The sequence below is a fragment of the Adiantum capillus-veneris genome, chromosome 19 (genome assembly GCF_014529385.1).
Source record: "Adiantum capillus-veneris isolate H3 chromosome 19, ASM1452938v2, whole genome shotgun sequence".
Lineage (NCBI taxonomy): Eukaryota > Viridiplantae > Streptophyta > Polypodiopsida > Polypodiales > Pteridaceae > Adiantum > Adiantum capillus-veneris.
In genome coordinates, this window is record NC_140949.1 from 88,820,833 (window position 1) to 88,847,480 (window position 26,648).

General features: G+C 40.7%; 1 protein-coding gene across 3 annotated transcripts; it reads left to right on the forward strand.

The window, feature by feature from the left end:
* Positions 1-426: 426 nt before the first annotated feature.
* Positions 427-14,829, forward strand: LOC147434430 (UDP-xylose transporter 3-like). 3 transcript variants are annotated; one of them, XM_086490897.1, is made up of 7 exons: positions 427-984; positions 11,721-11,905; positions 12,101-12,168; positions 12,371-12,503; positions 12,620-12,781; positions 12,955-13,227; positions 14,189-14,829. In XM_086490897.1, the coding sequence occupies exons 1-7, from the start codon at positions 864-866 to the stop codon at positions 14,315-14,317; spliced, it is 1,071 nt and encodes a 356-aa protein (XP_086347023.1). In that variant the 5' UTR covers positions 427-863; the 3' UTR covers positions 14,318-14,829. The 3 variants fall into 3 exon arrangements, with proteins under 3 accessions (XP_086347023.1, XP_086347024.1, XP_086347026.1); XM_086490898.1 differs by having other exon boundaries at positions 864-984; positions 11,698-11,905; XM_086490900.1 differs by lacking the exon at positions 427-984 and adding an exon at positions 2,459-2,481.
* Positions 14,830-26,648: the final 11,819 nt, after the last annotated feature.

Consider the following 26,648-nt stretch of genomic DNA (forward strand, 5'->3'; position numbering starts at 1 on the left):
GTCAACTACACAATGGAGGCCAATCAGTTTAGACTTCAACTTTTGAGGGTGTTGTTAGGATGGTTGCTTAATTTGGAAAGCTCTTCCTAGCAACCTCTATCTCGTTAATGGGAGATCACTCTTACCTAACTTTGAAGCTTCCAAGTGCCTACGCTCGCAAGGTCCTAATGTCCGGCAAACCACCCCTATTGGGTGGGTTTATGGGAAGGGGCTCTTACCCAACTTCCATGGGACCACCCAAGGACCGTCCTATGACCTCCAACCGTATATATTAAAACAATTTTAACATTGACATTTCTGTTTGGAGATGCATTTGTCTTAAATTCAACGAAAGGAAAAGTGACCGGCAGGTTCGGTTGCCCGAAGTCGGGTGAACGTGGGGGCGTGGGGGAGGGCAACGGGCGATTGCAGGTCACTTCCTTTATGTACGTTTCTGATTAATGAGAGGAGTTTAAAGTGCTCGACAGAAAGAGAATTGCTGTGCGTCAGCTTCTCCACAGGTCCATCGCCATTGCCCCCCCTTCTGCAGCAGAGGATAAAGTGGTAAGGCTTAAGCGCCTCTCTAGACCTTGCCCCTCCCACAAACATCAGACGCTTGAAGACGATTGTGGCCTTCTACCCCGCTCGACTGTGAATCGCCCCTCCTCCTTCGAAGCACTTCTGCACGCCCAGCAAGCTTTGCCATTCTGCCTTTTCCGCCTTCAACTTTCGCCCTTTGGCATTTACTTAGTCATGCTGCATTGCGGATCTGGTTGCATTCCCTTGCTTTACTAGCTCTCGATCTTCAGTCCGTAAGTGGAGCAGACAGACAGAGAGAGTGAGAGAGAGAGAGGAGGAGGTAGAAGCAAGTACCCGAGGCCGTGATGACAGAAGCCACAGGAAGGCAGCTTGGAACTGTTGGGGCCCTCAGCCTTTCCGTAATATCCTCTGTGGCCATTGTCATCTGCAACAAGGCCCTCCTAACTACATTTAGATTTAATTTTGGTATGCTACACACCCTCAATTATTTAGGAAAGGAAGATCAGAAACTTGTTAATTTTATGATTGTCTGTAGCATCTTGCAGAAAATTTCAAGCCAAGAGACTTACTACAATTAGCAACAGATTACATTCCATATAGGAACTTATACATTTCATATAGGAACTTATTTTGAAATGTCCGGCATTCTATGCTACACACTGTGTTTGGGTACTGTGAGATTTTGCGCTTGATTCTGGATAACCATATGAGCCAGTAGTTTTTAGTTGCAATGCGTTTTAAGTTCGTTCTTAATCCATCTACTGAAACTGAGCCTGGGTTGTTGAGTTTCTCAACAGAGTGGTCAATCATGTAAGGGTGTCTAGTTTCAGTAACCCTCCTGTTGAAACTGAGCCTGGGTTGCTGAGTTTCTCGATAGAATGGTCAATGGTGTACAAGGGTGTCGTTAAGCATTCCAATAATGTCTCTTAGGATTTTGTGCATGTGTCCTCAATACCTCAGATTGTCTGCGTAGGGCTGCGTAAAAGGCTTAATTAGGGCCTTGTCTGGGATCCTTCAAGTCGGAAGAGGTCTTCTAGTTTAAATTGCTTGGGGGTCAATTATTTTTTTACGGGCTAGTTGTAGGAGGAGTAAATGGAATAGGGCTTAAGATGCTTTGCTTGACGTATGGTTCCTTGCCAAGAATTCAAGCCAAAGCAGCCATAGCTTTCTATGCTGAGCCACTCTCCCAGCTATACTAATCACTGGATCCATATACATCACTTTATGAATCCATAAATAGTCACATGGAACCAAAAACGGAAGCGTATGCAAGAACAAGTAGGTTCTTGGTACATGGAAATGTCTTTCAAGACTTATGAGACACCTTATTCTTGTAAAAAAAGTGTATAGTAAAGGGAGAGGAGGCAATAAGAACAGATGGAAGCCTAAAGAAGGAAACGAGTTTCTAACGTCTACAATAGTGGTTTTAATAGGTTGAATCCCCATGGTTTGAGGATGTTGTTGGAGATGTAAAATTGGAGTAATCCATGGCTGAGGAGATGGAAGCAGTCAATTAAAGTTGGATTGGTTGCGTTGCCTCAAGGCAAGAAATCAATTTGCTGCAAGTTGGTCTACAAGGCGAAGCACAATGCAGATGGCAGCATAAGCTAGTCTTAACATATGGAATTTAGTATGAAGACACATTCAGCTTTGTAGCCAATGCCAAGATGGCCACAATTTGTGCAATAGTAGTTGTGATTACCTCAAAACGACGGGATTTACAATTTTACATCAGATGGATTCGAAGAATGCGTTCTTGTATGGTGACTTGCAAGGACAATGTCGGTTGAGCTGAAACTCTTAGAAAGTAATGGTTTACTTTTACTGTTTTTATATTTGTTAGTCTTGGAAGGCGAGAGTGTGTATGATTTTGTTGCTTTATGGATGTGACTTGATGTTCAGGTTTCCTCTTTGGATACCCAATTCAAAATGCTCAAACTTTGAAATAAAAAGAGTGCACAGGTTAGTCTGTTTTATATCTAAGCATGGGGTTTTGTAAACAGTAAAGTATGATGGGTGAATGGCTGTCAAAGCTTGGTTCGAGTATGCATGTGCACCACCTTGCAACAATACCCAACGGATCTAGTGGAGCACTTCTTATGGTATTGGACGTAATAGAAGCTTGGATTTGTTGTGTTTGCTTGCTAAGAGCTTGGTGTTTATACCATGACATGCGTACGGTGGAAGGGACTTAGGGGTGCCCATTAATGTTGTGTGTGAAAGGCATGTGGAGCTCGAGTCTTGAAGTGATGAGATGAATTTGAGCACAACTGGCGCATTGACATTTTCTATTCATGGTTGATAAAAGCAACCAACAAAGCAACTTAACCAGTAAAAGGAACTTGCTCTAGCATATGGAGGAATACACAAGCATGTGTGATGAACGACCAATAAAAGCATCTGCGTTGGATTGCTATGTTAGTTGTTGCCATACAATTTACTTGTCATCACTCTAATCCGTACACCCTGCCATGTGAGCAATTAATTCAACAAACATGGTTGAAATGTCAACACTTTGTGACACTAGGCTACTAGAGTGTGAGGTGAAGTGGAATTGAAATGGTGAAGATCTAAGTTTACACTTTCCACAAATCTTTTATTTCTTTTCGTTGTGTTAGTGATTGCTTTAGTGTGAATGATGGTTCCTTTTACTTTTCCTAAAGAGAGGGAATGAGCGAGAGATGTGTAGAGGGAGAGAGAGGGAGAGGGAGAGGGAGAGGGAGAGGGAGAAGAGGAGAATGACACCGGATGGGGTCGCAACCAACCCTCTCAAGGCCCCCCCAGACCTTTGCCTTCGTGGTATTTGCTTTAGATTGCGTAAATGGAATGTACACACATCAAGTGAAGACTCTATTTACTCGAATGGTGAATGTCGTCGCAGTAACTCTTCAAGATGAAGCACCTCCGGGGCTGATCTGATGCACCTTTGGATCCTTCTCGATGTGGGATTGCAGATGGCCACCAAGGGGTAGTTTTGGTGCTGAATTGCTCTCCCAATGTGAAGAGCCTTCCGTTCTTTAATGAGAGAGTGCAATGGACACAAACAAAGTGAATGGACACTGTGCGTGAAGGTGCTGAGACTGAGAGATAGAGAGAGAAGAGAATACGACACCGGGTAGTTGTAAAACCCTCCTTCGAAGGCCCCACTCTCGATGGTGAGAGTCGTCTACTATTGATTGCACAAACCGGTACAAGACTCTGATGCAAACTTGAGAACTATGATGCAAGGTGTGGAGACAACGGCAATGACTCGAATTTCTATCTGTTGCTTGTGGACTTGAAGGCTGTGACTCTTGACAACGGCTAGATCCAAAATGCTAGGGCTGTAGCATGAAAGGCTGATTCTACTGGCTTTCTTTGTCGCTGTTTTGCTGCTGAGAATCGCTGTCTTATGGCGCTGGAATGCTGCCCTAAAACACTGTTTGATGGTGCTGAGATACTGCTGCAGGAACGCTGCTATTCTGAGCACTTGCTTGCTGAAAAGCCCTTGCTGAAAACGCTGGTATGGCTGCTGTAAACGCTGAGAAGGCTGGCTGAAAAACGCTAGACAGCAGGTGACCAAAAATGCTAACTGTAGAGGCCTTTTGTTGCTGAATTCCCTGGCTGAAAACGCTGATTGAAATCGCCAAGGCAGGGCTGGATTTGCTGAAGAGGATTGGTGAAAACGCCAGCCAAGGGGGGGGGGGAGTCTTGTTGAGAGAGAGAGGGGGAACCTGCTGCACTTGTGCTTGTGTTCTCCTTGCTCTTCTACCAATTAGCCTAATCCTAGGTTTGCTTATATATAACTTTAGCAAAATTGCCCTACCCAGTTCCCAACAAAAGTCACTTAAAATAATAAGTGAAAAATATAAAAAATAGAAAAAATAGGTTCAATGCACTGGAAAATGCTCCCGATGGATTCTGTTGGATTCTGATGGTAATGGTGATAATCATGCTATGTGCAACCAGAGGATATGCATCTACTCTAAGTGCCTGGGCATGCACGGTCTGCGAACAGACTCACAAAAGTGCTAGAACACTTCCTAAGCTAGACTGACTGGACTGGCTGAACCCTTGTCATGCTTTTGCTTGTCCACGGACACATAGGGTTGGATGTGTATGTGACATCCCCTCCTTTTTAAAGTGAGGTACTGGTACCGAGCTGCATGGCTTCCTTGTAGTCTGCCAACAACTCTGGGTAATCCTTAAAAAACTCTTCATCGACCCACACTGCTTCGTGGGTTCCTCGATCCTTGAACTTCAAAAAGTATTGTCTCACTTGCTTCTTTGAACCATGCCGAAATCGATGCAACAACACTTTCTCTGGCTCCATGACTTCAGCTTCATCGATGATCTACGGTTCTTCTTCTTCCAAAATGTCCTGTGGAGGCGTTCCTTGAAACACTTTCAACTAAGAAACATGGAAAACATTGTGCATTGGCCATGAGTTAGGCAACTGCAATTTCATTGAAACCTCATTTATCTTTTTAATGACTAGAAATGAACCATACATTCGAAAAGACAACTTTGGACACTTCTTTCCAACTTGCTTAAGACGTTGCTTCATGATTCGTAAATACACCCAATCCCCTTCCTTGATCGAAACATCTTGACGCGAATAAGATTTCTGAGCCTTGCTTAGCCGAAGCTTCACACTGTCAGAAATCTCATCCAATGACTGACTTTCAGCATTGGCATCAGGCATTTGACTCACCGAGCGAGTCAAAAGTGACTGGAACGGACGACCAAAAGCTGCCTCATACGGAGTTCGATCAATGGCAGAGGAAAAAGAGTCATTCAAAATAGCCTGAACCAATGGGAGATAAAGCTCCTACTGAGACTGTTGATCATGCACATATGACTTTAAAACATCAAAAGCCAATTGATTGTAAATCTTTGTCTGACCATCTGACTGTGGATGAAAAGCCGATGAAAAATTCAACTTAGTGCCAAAATTTTCAAAGAGTGCACGCCAAAAATTGGACGTAAACTTAACATCCCTATCTGAAACATTGATTCTGGCAAACCACAAAGGGGGTACCAATGCTTAATGAACAACCGTGCTATATCTTGTGCAGTGACTGTGGCTTTACAAGGAATCAACATGCAAAACTTGCTGAAACGATCAACAATTGTCAAACATTGAGTGTTCCTTGAATGCAAACTTGGTGGAAGGTTAGTCACAAAATCCACGGAAATATCTTGAAAAGGTCCATCGGGAATAGGCAGCGGAAGCAAGAGGCCTTGCTGCTTACCTCGAGGAGCTTTTACCTTTTGACATATAGTGCACTGAGTGACATAACGAAACACATCCTTTCGCATTTTAGGCCAATAAAAGAATCTTTCTTTTTTTTCCAAAGTGGTGTTCATTTCCCTGTGCCCACCCGTAAGAGAATCATGTGCATCATGCAATATGATTGGCCTGAGAGAGGGCAACACACATAAATGTTGATGAAAATACAATAAACTATCACGAATGAGATAGTTGCCAATGCTTACCAAACTCGGAATCCGCATACTGATTCTTCATGCTGTCGAAAAGACACACCCTGGATAGAAAAAGTGGACCTTGATTCAAGAGTCAAAATCTGTCCTTTGCGACTCAACACATCTGCAACAGGGTTAGCTTTTCCAGGCACATACTCAATCAAACCTCCAAATTGCTCAAAAAATTGTGACCACCGTGCTTGGCGATCACTCCAATGTGCACTAGGCATAGACTGGAGCCACTTGAGGGCTTGATGATCTATGCGAACTGTAAACTCTCTACCATACGAAAAATGCTTCCAATGCTTAAGAGAGTGAATGACATACAAAAGTTCTTTATCATAAACTGAATAATTCTTTTTTGCACTATTGAGCTTCCGGCTAAGGAAAGCTATAGGATGACCATGCTGCTGAAGCACAGTGCCTATGGCGACATTGCTCGCATCCGTCCAGACCTCAAAGGGGTCATCCCAAGAGGCAAGGATAAGACGCGGTGCTTCTATCACCGCAACCTTGCGAGCTGGGAAAGCCTCAATGGCTACTTCGGGCAAGTCTACGCGCTGACGGCGAGTCTTGACCCCTTTCAAAACATCAGTCATAGGTGCGGCAATGCGTGCAAAATTCTCTATGTGCGAACTATATGCTTGACATAAACCAAGAAAAGAACGCACATCAAATGCAGTTTTGGGCAAATCGCAATACGTACCTGTTCTACCTTCGCGGGATCTAGCTTGACGCCTTCTGCAGAAATGATATAACCCAGATAAGTGACTTCGGTAAGAAAAAATTCAGACTTCTTAGCTGCAATGTATAACTGACACTCATCCAAACGGGTTAGTATCCTTTTGCATCCTTTTCATGTTGTTCCCACGATGCAGAAAAAATGAGAATATCATCCAAAAAGATGAACACACATACGTCGACCGTATCGCTGAAACGGCCTACCATGAGACGATTAAATGTACCCATGGCACCTGTCAATCCAAAAGGCATGACAACATACTCCCATTACCCTCGCTCGGTGCGAAAAGCGGTCTTGAAGATGTTGCCTTTGAATACCCGTACCTGATGGTACCTACTCTTGAGATCAACCTTACTGAAAACCTTTGCCTCATTGAGCCTATCAAGGATATACTCAATGCGAGGCATTGGGAACTTGTTCTTGACGGTCATCTTGTTCAATACCCTGTAATCAACACACAAACGAGACGAACCATCTTTCTTTCGGACAAACAAAATAGGAGCAACAAAAGGACTTATATTAGGACGTATGAATCCTTTGGCCATCAACTCCGTGAGTTGTCGCTCTAACTCTTCCTCCTGTGTCTTGTTCAAACGGTAGGGAGCCTTGCTGATAGGGTGTGTGTCACCAGCGTGTGATTACTATCTATCCTTTTTGTTGATTTCTTTCTTATTATTTATTTACTTTCACTTTTTGGAAACACCCCTCGGGAAATCTAACTGCCCTGCATTGCATAGCTAGTGTGGAACTGTCTAGAGGGAGTCTAGGCCTGAGGGCAAGAGAGCACTAAGGTTGGACAAGGACTATGGTTAGCCAAGTGGGGTCATTGACTAGCCAAAGTGGAATCCTTTGCTACAGAGGCTACATTTCAGTTCTGGATGTGGCCGCAGTGTACAAAGAGGGTCGGATGACCTAGAAAGATACAATGGCAGCATCTCCTAAAATTAAGGGAACTGCTATTTTGGGACCTGAAAATGTCTTCGCGTCATTACGTGCAGTTTGACATGGGGATCATTTTGTTACTCTGTGGCCAAGTCAACAGAGGCTGCAGGTGAGATATTTTTAGACCCGAGGGTCTAAAGCGGGAAAATGCACAAATGAGTGACACTTGGCACTATGAGGCCAGTTTACTACTTATAGAGAAGGCAAAAACGTGATTTATAGCTGGGAGGCTCATTCTGCAAGTTCCTGTCACAGGTTAAGAGCTATGGAGTGCTTGCTTTCCCTCTTATGCACAGTGCGGTGCCAGGAGTGATGCCCTGCACGCTACGCACTGCCCTCTCTCTCCCCTTTGGCAATATGTTATGCCCCTCTAGTGGGCTCTTCATTTGACCAATGTACAGTTGTGTGGGTTCATGCGCGATTGCCGAGGCAAGAGCCTCTTGCACAGGTACTGGATTAGCTAGCGGCTAATCCCCCCGCAGGTACAGGTGAATTCGGAGAGGTTTCACGCCAGAAATCTCGTCCGATTCAAAGGGCAAGTAGCCCTACAGGTGCGGGAGCTCGAGGACTTGCAACGGATGCGACCGGCACGCGAAACGGAGCCCGAAACAGCAAATTACAGCCTGCTGTGTATTTTTGCAGGTTTAGGGTTTTGGCCCTAAACGGACCCTAATACCCCCAAGAGGTTCGGGGACGCAAGGGGACCGCTGTACAGGTGATCTGGCGCATTTTCAGGGCTGAAAACAGAGAATTCAGCGTGCTGCAGATTCTCGCCAGGTTTTGCAAAGTGCCCGTATGCGTCGGGAAAGTCGGTCAATGCGTGGGAATACTGACCGTGAAGGGTTCTAGTACAGTTATGATGCCGAAATCGGACTGGAACAGTGGAAATTCAGCCGAGTTTGTGCGGGGCAACTTGTAGGGAACCTCAGCGTTTATTCCCTCTTTTTAACAATAAAGAAATACCGAAAGGGGCGCCTAAGTTAGGGGCCAATCTGGTGTCCGTCTACTCATACAGGTGCAATCTAGCAGCCTGTATCCCTCTCCCCTTTGTTGTGTCTTGAAAGTACAAGTAAAATAGACGACTAATAATGGGTGAAAGCTAAATCAAGGTTTAAAGTAAAGTCTACCGCCCTTTTTGGATTGAACAGGCCGGTTTCAGTGTGCCCCCTCCATAAGCTTGATGCGATGGTCTTCCGGCCGCTCGGGTGGGAGACGGGGTGGAAGATCATCCTGCAAAAAGAGATGCTTAAACTTGGTAAACAAATCCGAATACTTGTCTGGAGCTTGAATGCTCTGGGAAACTGGAGTAGCATAGATGAATGCCGCTTGTGCTCCTCGTCGTAATTCACGCTTTACCTGTACATTAGAAATGAGAGGCAAAGAATGCAAACCTTCCTCATCACAAATGATGATGGGGGAGTCGGTCTTGGCATTTAATGTGAGAGTGTTAGCCTCCCAATCGATGAGAGGGTTATGCTCACGAAACCATCTAATACCCAAAAGCATATCACATCCTGAAAGAGGAGACATAAGAAATTTTCTACGAAAAGCAGCTTGTTGAACTGTAAACAACACATCAAGGCACTCTTTCGTGATGAGAGAGTCCATACCGAGAGCGAGGCCAGAAACTCTAGGTACAAGGCATTGCTAGTAGAAAAGTCAGCCTTGAACTCTGACTTCTTATGGCTGAAAAGTAAGAATGTAGATGTAGACAAAGGAAGAAAGAGATTCATCAGGATTGTAGATGACATTGACATCATATCTTGGTTAGATTTTCTTCTGGACAATTTATATATAACCATCGGCGACTCTCTTTTCAAGCAAACAATTTGTATCCCTATGGGCACCAATTGTGCTATTTTTCTTGCTAATTTCTATCTTTTTACTTATGAGTTTGATTTTATGGAGTGTCTTGTCCTTGCTAACACTTGTCCAATATTTTTGCACGAGTTATGCAATGTAAGACGCTTTGTAGATGATCTTTTTATTCTTGACGTTCCTTCTTTTCAAGATTTTATGTACTTGAATTCGAGTTCTGTAGGCGGAGGAATTTATCCCAAGGAGTTTTGTGAACTTCACTGTACCACAAATAGTAATTGTTGTGCCTTTTTAGACCTCAAGATTTTTCAGACTCCCTTGGGATTAGAAGTAGATATCTATGATAAGCGCCTTGAACCAGAATATGCCAATCTAAATATCATCCGTATGCCTCACATTTTTTCCAACATATCTCTTTTAGCTAAGTACGGTGTCATTTGCTCTCAACTATAAAGATTTTCTCGTCTTTGTTCTAGTAAATCTGCTTTTGTTGTTCAATCTTGCCATCTTATTTCTTTACTAGTTGAAAAAGGATACTCATTCAAAAGAATCATGAAAAACGTTCGTTCATTTTTGCATCGTAGTAAGTTTATTTTTAATGTTTCTTCCTTTGGAATGTTCAAGATAATCAGTAGTAAATTCAATAGAAGTGGGGAGCTAAAAAGCCCACTTATTGTTTGACTTAATAACACCTTATGTTGTTGTTTTGATCTCTAGCGCTTCTAGTATTTCTACTATAGCTTGACAAATGCTAGCCTTTATCATGGCTGAGTATGCCCATCACCTCTGGAGGGTGATAGAAACTCAGCTCGTTGGTTTTGTAGAGTACGTTCAAAGCATGAATGACCTCTATACAAACCTGCACCTACTCTTGGGCATTGATGACGTGAGTAGGGATGTCATAGCTATTGTCCAAGCTATGCATGATAAAGGTGATAATCTTATTCTTCCTGTTTGGACAAGCAGCGAAGTTGAGGTCACATATTGTCAAGTTTGGATCTTTGCTCTTCGTAGGTTTGTAGTAGTATTCATTTTTCGATTTCATATTTAGCTTACCTGAGGACTTAAGAATGTGTTCCTGTAGAAGTTGTGTGAAGTTTGATTTCTAGGATTAAGTTTTTGAGATGTCTTATCCTTTTTTGCTTAAAGTTGCGTACTTATTTTAAGCCAAGTAATTTGCGTCAACTTATTTTACGCATGCCTTTTCTAAAAACTTTTTTAAGTTAACAATGTTTTGTTTTATCTAGTTTTGTTTCGTAGCAAACAAAGTGATTTAGTTTGTTTGTTTGTTTTTGTTTTTTCTTTTCTTTTCTTGTGTCCCTTGCTTTTATAGTTTTATGAGTGCTTTAGCCTTTAGTCCCTCTTATAATTCGTGAGTTCATACTATTCTGAACTTATGAAGGTATACCCTTTTGTTGTGCAGTGAATGCATGCCAACATTTATCTTGAAGTTTTTTATGTAACCTCTCTCTCAGATAGCATTCTGGACATGGAACGAAACCCCCCAAAACCTGGAAACCAGTTTCAAAAAAAAAGCTCATGGCTACTATTGACCATGTGATGTGTTCGTGGCATTTTTCAGGCACTTTCTTTGATTGGATGTCTGTGTAGAACAAGATTTGTTCTTTGCTCAAAAGTGAAATAAGGCATGCAAGGCTTCCCTTTAAAAAAAAATTAAGCCTTGAGCATCATGTCTTTATGGCATAGGTATGTGGGATGGGTTGCGGGGACCTTGGAATGCAGGGACGGCGTTCTTGTCCCTGGATTCCATTGGGTCCATGGGGGGACGTGCGGGAATGGAAGGGTGTTCCTTGGACATCTGGACTGGAACTGGCCATTTCTTGAACGGAGAGAGGGGGAACACTGTTTGAAATGGCTGTTTTTTAACGGGAATGCAGAAAGTTGATTTCTGAGACCACTATGTATCCTTGAACATGTGAAACCAGTGTCCCGAACTTTGTAATGTTGAGGATATGGTAACCTTATGCCACTAGGAGAAAATTTTGTCCCCTTTGCCTAGTCTGCTCATCTCTTGCTCCACTTATTCCTTGTTTGAAACAGAGTAACATCTTTTTTGAAGCGTCAAGCCCTGTGCATCTTGTTTGCATAAACCCCTGTTCTAATGTTTAGTTTTATGTTGGGGATGATTCTAACTGAGTTGTGCTTTATTACTTATCTGAATTAATGCTAAACGGTCACAGCATTTACAGGTTTTTTTTAATGCTTGTTGCAGCTACAACATTGACAAGCTGGCACCTGCTGGTGACATTTTGTTCTTTGCACGCGGCTCAGATGTTGAAAATGTTTGAGCATAAACCATTCGACCCACGCACAGTGATGGGGTTTGGGGTTCTAAACGGAATCTCCATTGGACTTTTGAACCTTTGCTTGGGTTTTAACTCAGTTGGATTTTATCAGGTACTACATGCAGCTTGAAATACCTGTCTCTTGTTTGGTAATGATAAAGCTCTTTGGGATTCAGCAGCTTTACAGGGCTTAGCTTGACTACGACAGTTGTTGTTTTGTTCATGTGTTGAAAGATCTAAGGATTCTGTGAACTGGCTTTTGTTGTAAGGTATTTCTGATTGGTAATTTGTTTAAATTATTATGCAGATGACAAAGCTTGCAATAATTCCATGTACTGTTTTACTCGAGACCTTGTTTCTGAGAAAAGTCTTCAGGTGTGTTAAGTCTTGCAAGCTTTGGCAATTTTTTGGTACAGTATGCTTTTTTGGAAGCTTGGATGTTGCATGGTTTGGATTTTAAAGTTAGTTTATTTGTCTGTCTTCAGAATTTCCGTAGCATAGCATTAGCATGCTTTACATTACATTCGCTGAAGTTTTCCTCACTGTTTGAATGCATTCTTATGCTCTTGTTTTGCAGCCGGCAAATTCAAATGGCTCTTTTTATACTCCTTGTTGGAGTTGGTATTGCAACTGTTACAGATCTGCAGCTCAATGTTTTAGGATCATTACTTGCTGTACTTGCTATTATAACCACTTGTATTGCACAGATAGTATCCTTCATAAAGGCGTTGATTTATTGTAGTTATTTATCATCACCTATCTGACCAAAAAGTAATCACGTTTTCGAACGTCCTGTCTTGTTTTTCTTTGACAAATGCTATTTCAGATGACTAACACTATACAAAAAAAGTTCAAAGTTTCTTCAACCCAGCTACTATATCAATCATGCCCTTACCAAGCGACCACCTTGCTAATCACAGGCCCCTTTCTTGATGGTTTTCTTACAAAGGAGAATGTGTTTTCTTTCACCTATACCACACCTGTCTTGGTATGATTTTACTCTCTCTATTACAAGAACTGTCCTCTCTCTCTCTCTCTCTCTCTCTCTCTCTCTCTCTCTCTCTCACACACACACACACACACACACACACACACACACACACACACACACACACACACACACACCCCTGTATACTGACGCTGGCGTTTTTCCTAATGCAGGGCTTCATCATCTTGTCATGTTTGATATCAGTTTCTGTTAATTTCAGTACATTCCTTGTTATTGGCAAGACTTCTCCAGTTACTTATCAGGTCTTGGGACATTTAAAGACATGCCTTGTTCTGGCATTCGGCTACATACTGCTGCAAAACCCTTTCAGCTGGCAGAATATATTTGGCATTGGGGTCGCAGTTGTTGGAATGGGCTTATATTCGTATATCTCTGTGAAAGAGAGCCAACAAAAAGCAATTGAATCTCTTTCTCAACTACCTCAGGTGAGCTGCTATCTTATCTTTGATGCTGTATGTTATCTTTTGAGGGGGGGAAGGGGGAGGGGGGGGGTGGGGGGTGGGGGTTTTGAAGTTTTTTAAGTGTCATGTGTGCAATGTATTAAAAGTGTTGCATGGACATGCCTATTTCTTGTAGCTGCATGAAGGGAAAAGTTTGAGGCGGAGTTTGTTGGTTTGGAGTCCTTCTCATTAGTGTTGTAGGGCAAGCACCTTTGTATAAGTTTCACATCATTTAGGTTGATGTCTGGCCTCATAACAGCTGCTCAGCACTCCTCAAAACAAAAGGCACCCCACAGGTTCATTGTCATGCATTCTGCAGCAGGAATTTCATAGCCATTCAAGGGGAAGAGAACCAAAGTAAGTGCAAGGCACTTGGTTAGTCTGAAGTCATCTCTACATTGACATTTTGACAAAAACACAGCTCATGCCAGCATTCGAGTTCTAGATCTGATTCTATCTACGACATTCCGTTGTCATTATTCATTAGTGCAAAGTAGAGCAAGTTAGAGTAAGGGTCTCTTTGTCTGCTGCTTCTTACTACTTTTAGCACTGTTCTTGTTTATCCTCGGTATACTTTAAGCACACAATCAACCTAAATGCTCAAGTTGTTTTCAAAACTTGTCTCTACCATCAGCCTTTGTCTTGGACATCTTTCAACACCTAGAAAAGGCTCCAAATGGGTCATTCTACATTTAAGCGGGTACATGAAATATATGTGTAGGCCCTTGACATCAATCATGGATGTTGAGTATGTATTTGTCAAAATGGAAATTTTAGATCCTATTGCCATGCGTTTGGAGTGAAGGGTGCAAAAGAATCTGTCTTCCTACTTGCTTATCTGAATTTAGATTCAGGAACCAGAACAGCTATACCAATTGGGTAGTTTTTTTAATTCCTATTACCTTGTGATGGGAAGGACTGAGGTAATCTTTTATTGTTTTTGCAGGTGGTTAAGGATAAGGAGACAGAGCCTCTTATAAAGGTGGATACTGGATCGATTGAGCATGATGACCCTAACGATGTAGCACCCTTGTGGAGTAGGCAGGGGGGGGCAGCCAAAGATCTTCAAGCTTGATGCTGACGCGCATGGAGTAAATTTCATGCCTTGTCACGCCTCTCATTTTTACACGCGAGCCTGGATTTTCTTATGCATGAGGATGCAGAAGCATGCCATGGAAGTTGCCTTAAACAAGAGTGCAGAGTGGGGGCCATACATCTTATCGGTAGCCTTTTCAGGTTGGCGGGAGAGCCCCTAGTTGTTAAGATATGAGTTCTGAAAGGCTTTGACGTGTTAGTTTGTTTCATCAGTCTTAATTTGTTGAGATATTAGGTATGCCAGAGTTACATACATGCAGGCCATTGTAGAATCCAGGAGAACAAGGGGCTATGTTCGTCACAATAACTGATTTCATTTTCTCTGAGATATTCCTGTTGCTCCCATGTAGAAAGTGAACAGTTATGTGAATGACAACCACACATTGTTATTCTTTGCGAACGTGTGTTTCTCGGCAGGAAGTTCACAAAATCAATCAACCCTCCATTTGTAATCGTTTCTACTCAATATGACTGATATCCCCTTGTTGGTCACCAATTCTGTCTGTATAGGCAAGTTTGGTTTATTTTGTTATGATGAGACCAAAGTGGTCTGATATCACTTTAAAGCAGTGATCTCATGTTTGCCAAGGCATATCAACGAAGGTTGGTTTCCTTCGAGGTAATGAGCTTCTAATGAATATTGGCAATTTTGCAGCCCTGTGGGTTGGCATCCAGCTCTTGGAGGGTTTGGCAATGGTCCAAACAGTTTATAGATGTCACAATTAAAGAGATTGAGCTTCCATCTCAATAGTTTATAGGTATGTAGGCCTTTGTGTTAGAGTGATTTTTTGTAATTGGAGGGGGAAGGGGAGCACAGTGATACCTAGTTCTGCACGCACTATTGGGGGCTGATGATCCTTTGTGGGAAGTAGCACTAGTATTATGCATGTTGGAGCTGATGGTCACATTGTCTCGTGGAGGACTACTATTTGGGCCTGCTTGGGTTCCATAAGGTTTACATATTCGACGACGAACTCTTCTAAAATCGAATGCCTTTGTTCATAGTTAACAGATGACAGTTTGGAGAAATGACAGATGCGAAGTGGCTTTGCTTCGAATCGCATCGGCCATGTTTTCAATTGTGAGCAGTTTCATGTGTGTGTGTGTGGCTGCATGTTTTTGGTTTTTTTTGTGGGTCTCTCTCTCAACAACCACTTCCTGCACAGGCTTCCCCTGTATGTTGGAAGCCTGTGCAGGAAGTGGTTGTTGAGAGAGAGACCCTATGACATGTCGTTTGAATTAACAAATTGTTGAGATTCCTCTCTCATCTACAACTGTGTCAAGCTTTCACGCTCAAATTTGGCTTTGGTTTTCTTGCACCTATTAGCAAAATTAGGCTTATCTTGCTCGAGGCCTATGTCCAAGCGATAGTTGCGGTTTTGATGGCGCCAGCCATGATGGTAGTTGTTGAGGGTGGTATTAGGTTGATAAATGCCTTCAGGCTTGAATACAACTGCCTAGTCTGCAATCCATATATTTCAATGATTGCCTTTTCTGTGACCATATTTTTTCATTTTTGATGCATCACCTATTTCTTCCATGTGGTAGGTCTAGACGAAGCCATTTAAGCTTTCTTTTGTGCCTTTGGCATCCCAATGCAAAAAAACAAATTACTAAAGTGGGAATCTATTCCATGAGCCGAAGCTTGCGGTGGGACAAGGGCTTCCCAAAAGTGGCTTCTTTCCTTTTTCGAGTTCTCATTCTTTTCATTTTTCTACTCATACTTTGTCAATTGCTTGCATTTTTGGCATCTGCACTCAATAACTAGCACAAGTCTTTTGGTTTTCTTATAGAAGTTGATGGAGACTGCCAGGACAACTTCACATGGCTGTTAGAGGACAAGCTTCTGGATACTTGGGTTTTCATGTTTGCATTGATGTCCCATTGATGTGTCTTATGAGTAGCAGTTTAGCCAGTTTTATATCCCAAGGTTTCACTTATATTTATGGTGGGATGGTGTACAATCATACAGGAAAAACCTCTTATCGACGGACCCCTTAGCACTAACCTAGACCCCTATCTACAACTTTTAAGAAAGTCATATATCCCTCTTTTTATGCTGCTTGTATAGTTTGCTTCACCCCTTCCGTAATATGTATACATTTTGAAGATATTATCATTTTTAAAAATTTTGATAGAATTTTCTCTATTAATTTCAATTTTTTTTCGAATAAGTATGCCATTGTGTGCTTCATCAAAAGATAGAGGTTCCTCAACATCACATAAACTAGACACATCCAAAGTATAATAATGTGATGCATAAGATGCATGGCGAGAACCAAGAACGAGTACAACTAGACAAAGGTGCATCCAATTTACTATCATGCAAAGTATGCACTAGCCATTTTGGCATACCTCTAGCCTGCTTATTCTCTGACCTTTCAGTAATAGATTGATGTGTAACTTTTCAGAAACCCCCATAGGCTGTACATTTGTTTCATTGGAATTTACATTCAAAATTATACCATTGAAAAGAGGCAACAAAGTTTCATAAATGTGCTATGAGCTTACATCACTGTCTCTAGTATATGACAACAAGGTCTGAACTGAATCTTCCACAAACACAACATCCTGTGAGACCAAGATACGATTTGTTTGCGGATGATACAACTTGTAACCTTTGCTTTCAGCACTATAACCAACAAAAATACATTTGATAGCCTTATCATCCAGATTTTTATGCTACGTTTGTGGCACCAGACCAAGGGGGGCAAACACTAAGGCCAATGATGATAGGCCATAGAAGCCTTATTCAACCTTTCAAGCTAGTGAAGACAAAGTTAATCCTCAACAAAGTCTCTAGCATATTGAGGAAGCAATGGGCATGGATACATGAAATAAAGGACATTATGACATTGTCACTTATGAAAGAAGAAGCAACATGCCTCCTTTGACATTGTTGCTTAAGTGAATGCAAAAAAATATTGGTTGAATCAACTATGATACCTTTGAAACTTGCCCTCACAAGCACCTTTAACTTCCCCAATAGAGTGAACCAAACCATTTTCAAACTCACTCTCTTGAGCACAAAGATTCGATATCCTCAAGAACACCTTGTTCCAAAAGCATACATGATATGAGCCTAAAATATCTTAATCTTAAATCAGCATTGGTAATGTTTACCCATTGTAATTTTGAAGCTATAGAAGAGAACAAACAAGAAGAACATATTGTACACTTTTGAGTAATCGACCAAGACCTCTTCCATAAAGCATTTAGAATAGAATTGTATATCAATCCCAATGAAAAAAAAACTTTATAATGTTTCTTATATCCCTAGATGACAATTGATTATAGAGATAAATGTAACAACACAATATGGTACCATGGCTCCCCATACTTTTTTGGTTGCCTCATAGAACCAACAATTGAGATTCGTGCTAGGACAACATTCCTAAAACTAGCTTTCCCTTAGTGATGTCCATGGTAGAAAGAACCACATGAGGACAACACCCCACTAGCTCTAAACTATTGGATCCTACATAATGGCATTGCATTGAACCCTTAATCACTAGGAATGAATGGGTGATCTGGAACCAATAGCCCAAGGGAATTTATCACAAAGTAGTAGCTCAAAAGACAAAATATCTAATCATTTATTCCACTTAGTTCTTCATTTTCTCTTGAAGAAAAATACCAGGTTCATATATCTTATCTGTATATTTTGGTTCTAATTATACCTTTAAAAGCTATATGTGTAGGTTAAACATACCTCCAAATCATGCTAATGGACCATCAACCCCCCCCCACCCCCACCTACGTAGACATCAAAAAATAAGTGGAGGCTGTCCCTATTGTATACACTTATGGCATCCCTATTTAAAATTCCTCGTCCTTACACTCATGTAATACTATACAAATCCCCCATGGTTTTAGAGTCTATCAAAAGGGAGCTTTGCCACCACTGGTCTTCCTTGCATTTGTCATACATTGGAAAAGCCCTTAGGAAGAATCAATAAAAAAGACTAATCATGCCACTCTACTTTTTCACTTTTCTCCAAATATAGGTCATGTTTGACTTATTTTAGGGAAAAGCATACATGCCACATGTGTATCTTATCTACATATGGATATCAAATATTTATTCTACACCTTTCATCTTTACTTAAAATTAAATATGGTAACTCAAGGACCATCATGTGAAAAACATCATTGTTGAAAACCATGGTCGATGACTGCACCGGATGCAAGAGTTTCTTGTATCAAAGGGAAACTACACACAATCTACATGCACTATAAAGTAAAATCTACGATAGACTACAAAGTGCTTGTTTTGCAAAAAATTGCACCATCTGAAATCTTGCATAAAAGAAAAATATTGCATGCATAATACTACTACTAGTATAGACAAGTGTCAAAATGAGCTTGAATCAAAATTTTGACAACCCTAGGATCAAAGATCTTGCCTAAAGGAATGTTATGCACCTTTCAAAGAGAGTCCATCGTATACCTAGACCATTAATTTAATTGAAGAAGTTGAAGATGATGATAAGGAAGAATTTTTGAAGGCCAAACCATAAATTGTACCTATATTTAAGGTTGATGTGGAAGGGATTTTGCATAAAGAAGACAAGTCAATAGAAACAAACCCTAATCTAGTTCTTGGATAGGAAATACATGGAACTAAATTGATATAGATGGTAGATCAGAATGAAGCCTCTACTTCAAAACAAGTAGTAGCACATGAAGAGAAGGAAGCAAGGGATATGCGAGAGAAGATCTACAATAAATGGTTTGGAGGCTACAACACAATTAAGCAACATGAGTTAAAGGAGCTCAATTTGGGAATTGAGGAGGATCCAGAGATGGTCAAGGAAAGTATTCATGTGGATGGACAATTTTTGTATGATTGGTTCCAGTTTTTGATGGAGTACAAAGATGTTTTTGCATGGGACTATTTAGAGGTAAAAGGAATTGATCTTGATCTACATCAACACCATATCAACCTCAAAGAGGATGCAATTTTGATTGTGAAACAAAGATACAAGATGAGTCCAAATTTTGCACAATAGGTCAAACAAGAAATTGATAAGTTGTTGGCTGTAGGGTTTATCAAGAAATTTTGCACAATAGGTCAAACAAGAAATTGATAAGTTGTTGGCTGTAGGGTTTATCAAACCAATCCATGAACTTACATGGTTATCATCCATCATTGTGGTACCCAAGAAGAATGGCAAGATCAGAGTATGTGTTGATTATAGGAAGTTAAATGCAACCACCATCACTGATCCATTTCCAATGCCATTTTGTGATGCAATATTAGATGCAGTAGTAGGGAAAGAGATGTACAACTTTTTGGGTTTTTAGGGTATAATCAGATTAAGGTTGCATAAGAGGATCAATATAAAATTTAGTTTAGTACATAATGGGAAGATTTTGCTTCTATAGTTATGAAATTTGGACTAAAAAATGGACCACCATCATTTAACTTTACAACCTATAAGACATTTTAACTTTAATTACACAATTTTATGAGAGTCTTTGTCGATGATTTTTCAATTTTTGGTAAGAAGGATTTACACTTACATCATCTGAGATTGTGTTTTGAGAGATGTAGGATGTTCAGAATGTCCAAATGTCACTCAACCCATACAAGAGTGTGATGGTTATGTAGCCTATTTGCAATGGAAGTTAAGTTCTTTGGGCACCAAAATCTAATGAGGATTGGATTGAAGTTGAGTCTTTGGCACCCAATATTGCTTAGTTCCTTGCATGTTGGTCATATGAGGAGAAATTTTGGGTTGGGCATGATGATGTTGATGCATGTGTGATTTAAGTGTGGTGCTATGATACGAGTTTGCCAATTTAGGAGCATGAAGTTTAGCTTTCCACTCCTCCTTGTTGTATAAAATGGTACTTTCAATTGTCCACCTTTAAGGGAGAGTTATAAGATTCTAGTGCCCCAATCTTGAACTCCCTTGTACATTCTCATCCAAGGAGCTTCCAATACCATATCTTCCTTCATATGTTCACCTGGTATGCGAAAAAAAATCTTACGACCAAGGAATCTATGCACCAGTAGGTTGAGGTTAATCATACCTAAAGTTAAAGTAACTTTCTTGGACAAGATTTCACTTTGGCTTGATAGTATTCCAAGCGTTGTGTAGTGGCCTTCTTGTAAGTGGAATAGCTACCAACATTGATCCTAGCACTTGTAGCTACTAGGGCATTGACTTGGACACCATCTTTCAACATCACTATGATCCTCATGCTACGTTACATAGTGTTGCTACTCATTGGACGTGTGTTCTCTTTCTGTCTCTCTCTCTCTCTCTCTCTCTCTCTCTCTCTCATTCATATGGCCCTCTAAAATACACCCTTGTATTCATTCATGCCTACTAGATCTAGTTGTCTATATTGACAATCTAAGCTCTATCTTGAAAGTGTGTTTGTGGATGATGCCATCACTTTGTAAGAATGTTAATCTAAATTTTGATTTTTCACTAATCTACTTTGCATCATATCTCTCTCTACTCTCCTTGCAACATAATCCAATTTGCTCTACATTTCTTTGCATTGTTGGCACATGTGACAATATTCCAGGACGCCCGTCTTTTTTGATATCAATTGTTGGAAATACGACTACACAAAAATGCATGAGAAGATGGAGATGACAATAGAGAAGCCCAAGGACACACAACACGAAAATTAGCAATTTTTTTCTCTCTTCTCTCTCCAATATCTCTAACTGTTTCTATCTTATTACATCATTGTCTACAATAAATTTGTATCTCCATAGCTAGATCTACCTCTCTACTTTGAGAGAGCTATCTCTCCTTACATCTCTCAATTGATTATATGTATAGAAAACATAATTAATGATGGTAGGGCCCTTGAGAGGGTTGATTGGACCCCATGAATTTGTCTTCTCTTCTCTTTATTTCTCTCTCTACCACATCTCTCTAAATCTCTCTATCAAATTATATCATTGTCTATATCAAAGTTTCTTCTCTACAACTAGATGTACTTGTCTACTTTGAGAGACCCACCTGTCAGTACATTTGTTAACTAATTAGCACTAAGAAAACATTATTAACATAGAGTTTCATTCACTAATGCAAAATTAATAAACAGAGTTGTGATTGTGCCATTTTTTGATTGTACCTAATCTCTCAACTACAATGATGCATCCGACAAGATATCATGCTTAGCCAAGCAAAATACCCAGGTTCCCTTGGGAGAGACACATACAACCATATCATAGGAAAATTAGAGCTATTATTGAGCAACACAAGAAGAGGATACCATGCATCTTAATCATGCAAATATAAGAAATTTTTATGAGAAAGTTATTGTGATAGTAGAGAGCTTTTAATTGATATCTAGTATATTTGGGGTTGTTGGAATTAGGGTTGCTAGAAAACACAGACGGCTTGGAGAAGACAAAGAAATCTCAAGGTAGACAACAAAAAGTAGATTACTTAGTGTGCAATGGAAAGATAAGTTAGCCCTAGAGTGATGGGTGTATATACAATGCACGAGAGAAAAAACCTCCTAGTGAGGGAAAAAATGCCTAGGCGGTCCTAAGTGTGTTCACACCCATCACTACTACATGTATATGGTAATTGTTAAGTATGGAGCCTGATTTACCCTTTGTATTTTTTTGTGTTAAAAACACACATTTGTAAGGCCCCCGTTATGAGGAGAAGCCATCATGCGTAAAGAAAAATCACTCGCCACAAACCAAAATTTTCACAATCGATGGCCGGTAGCCGATTTCAAAGACGGACTTGTATTCTCAAGGGAGGCCACACTTGGGCGGATTGGAGAGTCCGTTTGGACTTGTCTACACCAGGGTGGCTACGCACAACTTCCTGTAATGAGAGACGGCAACCCTTTTGGCCTATAAAAGGAGACCATTTCTACACACATTTTTAAGTGTGAAGTTGATGTAACAAGGTGGGTGTGAGGTGGTGAGAGTGAACCGGGGAACTATTTATTTCTCGAAGTGTTTGGGTGCGAGGCTTTCATGCACATAGATAGAAGCCTAAGGTCAAGGCTAGATGCAAAGTCCAAAAAGTGTTTGTTCATTGGCTATGGAGAAGGTGACTTTGGGTATCGCCTATGGAATCCTGAAGATGGTAAAATATTTAGAAGTAGGGATGTAATTTTCAACAAAAAAATATGTACAAAGATTACTTGGAAAGAAAACAAACAAAAGAAACAGGTGATGAGTACATGGAGCTTGAGGACGATGAAGACTCAAGGAGTGAAAACGGTGACAACGTGCAATAACATCAACCAAATGAGGAGCCTCAACCTATTCCCCAAAGATCCACAAGAGCAAGTAGACCTCCAGAAAGTTTTGTTCCTTCCTTCAACCATCTCTTGATCTCAAATTCTGGAGAGCCAAAATCATATGAAGAAGTTATGCATCACAAATCCAAAGAAGAATGGATGAGAGCATGTAAGTGGAGACGGACTCATTACATCGCAACCAAACATGGGAGTTGGTTGAGTTGCCTAAAGGTAAGCAAGCACTGCAGAACAAATGGGTGTATAAGCTGAAGGAAGAAGAAGGTGGGAAGAAAAGGTATAAGTCTAGGCTTGTGGTAAAAGGGTTTTCTCAAAAGAAAGGTATTGACTTCAATGATATATTTTCTCCTATTATAAAAATGAACTCAATTAGGCTTTTCTTAAGCCTTGTGGCTGCTCATGATTTAAATCTCGACATTCACTCTATACGACATTCCCTCATGGTGACTTAGAGGAGGAAATTTACATGCTTCAACCAAAGGGGTATGAAGTAAAAGGTAAGGAGAAAATGATTTGCAGATTAAAGAAGAGCTTGTATGGTTTAAAGCAAGCATAAAGAGAATGGTACTTGAAGTTCAATCCATGGATGTTGGATCATGGATTCACAAGATGCAACTCAAATCACTGTGTCTACACAAAGAATTTGGGAGATAGGAAGTTCATAATCCTAATGTTGTATGTTGATTGCAAGTGCTAACATGTTGGACATCAAAGACCTAAAAGAGGATCTGTCTAAATCTTCTTTAATAAAAGATTTAGGTGCTCCAAAGAAGATACTAAGTATGAAGATATCAAGGGACAAGACAAAGAAGACAATAAAGCTATCTCACGAGGATTACATCAAGAAGGTACTAGAAATGTTTTCAATGTAAAATGCAAAAGTGGTTTCTACACCTTTGGATGGTCACTTTAAACTAACAAAGGATATGTGGCCAAAGACACAAAAGGAGATAGCCTATATGTCTAGAGTTCTATATGATGCAGCGGTAGGTTCTCTTATGTATGCTATGGTCTAAACAAGGCCAAACATTGCACATGCAGTGGGAGTTGTAAGTAGGTTCATGGACAACCTAGGTAAAGAGCACTGGCAAGCTGTGAAGTGGATACTTAGGTATCTGAAAGGGACAACAACAAATGCTTTGTATTTTGGAGGAACTGATATTTTTCTTCATGGGTATGTTAATGCAGATATGGTAGGTGACAAAGATACTCGAAGGAGCACCACTGGCTATGTCTTCACGGTTGAAGGCACAACAATAAGCTGGGCTTCAAAGCTGCAGAAAGTGGTCTCACTTTCTACCATGGAAGCAAAGTATGTAGCAATGACAGAGGCAAGCAAAGAAATTATGTGGCTTCACAGATTCTTAGAAGAGCTTGGATTCAAACAAGACAATTGTGTATTGTACATTGATAGCCAAAGTGCTATCTATCTTGCAAAGAACTCAGACTTTCATTCAAGGACAAAGCACATTGAGATGGGATATCACTTCATATGCACACTTTTGGAAGAGGGACAACTAAAGCTAGGAAAGATGCATACAAGAAAATCCTACAGACATGTTTACAAAGGTGGTCAACGAGGAGAAGTTGAGCTTCTGATCATCTTCAATCATCATTCAAGGATAAGAAGCTAGGATGGAAAGCCGTCACAGGTTTGGTGTGGAGATCAGTCTCCAAGTGGAAGATTGTTAAGTATGGAGCTTGATTTACCCCTTGTAATTTTTTGTATTAAACATGCACATTTGTAAGGCCCCCATTATGAGGAGTAGCCATTGTGCGTGAAGAAAAATCACTCGCCGAAAAGCAAAATTTTCACAGCCAGTCTCGAGAAAATCGTGAGACTGGCTTCGTCGGAATATTCTGGCCGATGGCAGCCTGAAAGTGGTCGAAAAACGGCGGTTGGCCAATGGTCAGAAGTCAATGGCTGGTGACCGGTGGTCGATGGTGGAATTCAATGGCAAGTGGCCAATTTCAAAGGCGAACTTGTATTCTCAAGGGTGGCACATGGGTGGATCGGAGAGTCCATTTGGACTTTATACAAGGGCGGCTACACACGGCTGCCTCTCATGAGAGAGGGCAGCCCTTTTGGCCTAAAAGGAGGCCATTTTAACACACATTTTGGAGTGTGAAGTTGATGCAACAAGGTGGGTGTGAGGTGGTGAGAGTGAAGCAAGCTGAGAGCTCTATTAAGGGTATAATCCCTTTGTAACCTAATATTAAAGCCATTGAGTGTCTGCTTTCTCATGGATGTAGCCCACATTGGATGAACCACGTCTATTGTGTGTGCTCTCTCTCTCTCTCTCTCTCTCTCTCTCTCTCTAATCTCTCTTGTGTGAAGATTTGTCTCTCTCCATTAAGTAAGCTACTCAAATATCTATTTAGCTACATCCTATTTCCTAACAGTAACAAATCCCCCCTGGGAGTGATGAGATGAATGAGAGCTGGCACATACAATGTAGGGAAGTGCCATGCCCTAAGGACATGATCAATCCACAAACGGGAGTAATCCTAGAGCTTTATGGAAAGCTTCAAACTTCTCACGAGATAATGACTTTGTGAAAAGATCTGCAAGGTTGTCATGTGTTGGCACATAAGCCAAGATGACCTCTCCTACTAAGAGCCTCTCCGTGACATAGTGGTAATGCACCTCAGTGTGCTTTGTGCGAGCATGAGAAATTGGGTTCCTTGCAATGTCAATGTAAGGACACCTTGTTTCACATATATAGGTTGTGATGTCTCTCAAGGAGATCTCAAAAGTCTAGTAAAGGTTGTTGCAAACACTAATATTAGACGGACCTTTGAAGAGTGAGTTGCACATGTAGAGAAGAAGAACATGTTCGATAGTGATTATGCACTATAGACTCAAGAGAATTTACATTATAAGGCATTTAAGATATTGCTAGACTCTAAAAAGAATGTGCACTATGTAAAGATGTGTGTCCTTGTTGACAATTAAGGAGAAGCCTTGGTGGGTGAAGACTTATCTTCACAAATAGAGCCAATTTTGATCCACAAATCTTATATTTTGAATGTCGGTAGAGACTAAGTTGGAGCAACATTTAATGAGAAGAGTACTCATGCAGAAAAGCCTAATTTAGAAATAGAGGCAATAAAAGGATGGATAAAATTGTTTTTGTCATGCTAAAGTCACCGTTATTGTTATAAGAGACAAAGATAGACTTAATAATCGTAGAAAAAGGAATGATGATTATTTGGGTAAAACCAAATGACGATATAATGAAGAAGCGTTGGTAAGGTAGCCTATGTTGAGCTTGTAAAGAGATAGATAAGGAGAGAGCTTGAGCTCTTGCAAGCTCATGTGCACGCACGCACGTGCGCACACACACACGCACAAAATCAAGAAACCACTCAATGGAGATGGAGGCACAAAGCTATTTCTTCTTCACAACTCAAAATGATGATAAAGTCTACCGTAAGCATAAGTGGAAAATACACCTTAATAATGTACAACAGTCAATGTGAAACCGTTAGTCATCAGTGAACCGGTAGGATAAGTGACCATCATTCTCAGTAGGTAGACCATGTCGGTGAAGTGTAGCTATAGTACTATTGATGATGAGCCTCGTGCACATGACAATGTAGGCGAGAAGACATTCATGCATACCATGTGTTGAGCTTGATATCTCAATAGAGCTAGATTTTTAATGATATATCTAAACATAGTTAAAGATGTATAGTATGTATACTGGGGTTTGAATCACATGACTAAGTCATGGAGAATGCAATCTCAAAAAACCAAGTTTGGTTGAGACCAGGGTTGACATGGCTTATCCTATTGCTTAAGGAAAAATATGCCTCTATCTATGTAAGATTGCAAAGTGAAGTATCTTGTCAATGTGCTACATGTATTGAAGATTTCAGAGGTATTGGTGTCCATTCATCAAATGATTTGATTTCAAAAAAAACTTGTTATTGATAAGTTCAAATAAGAACCTTCTTCCCACACTCCATGCTTGCTTGAGAGCTTCAAGATATGGATCTCAAGAGCCCTCCTTGCACAACACCGAGACATTCGAGCGTGCACTTGCTTCCTT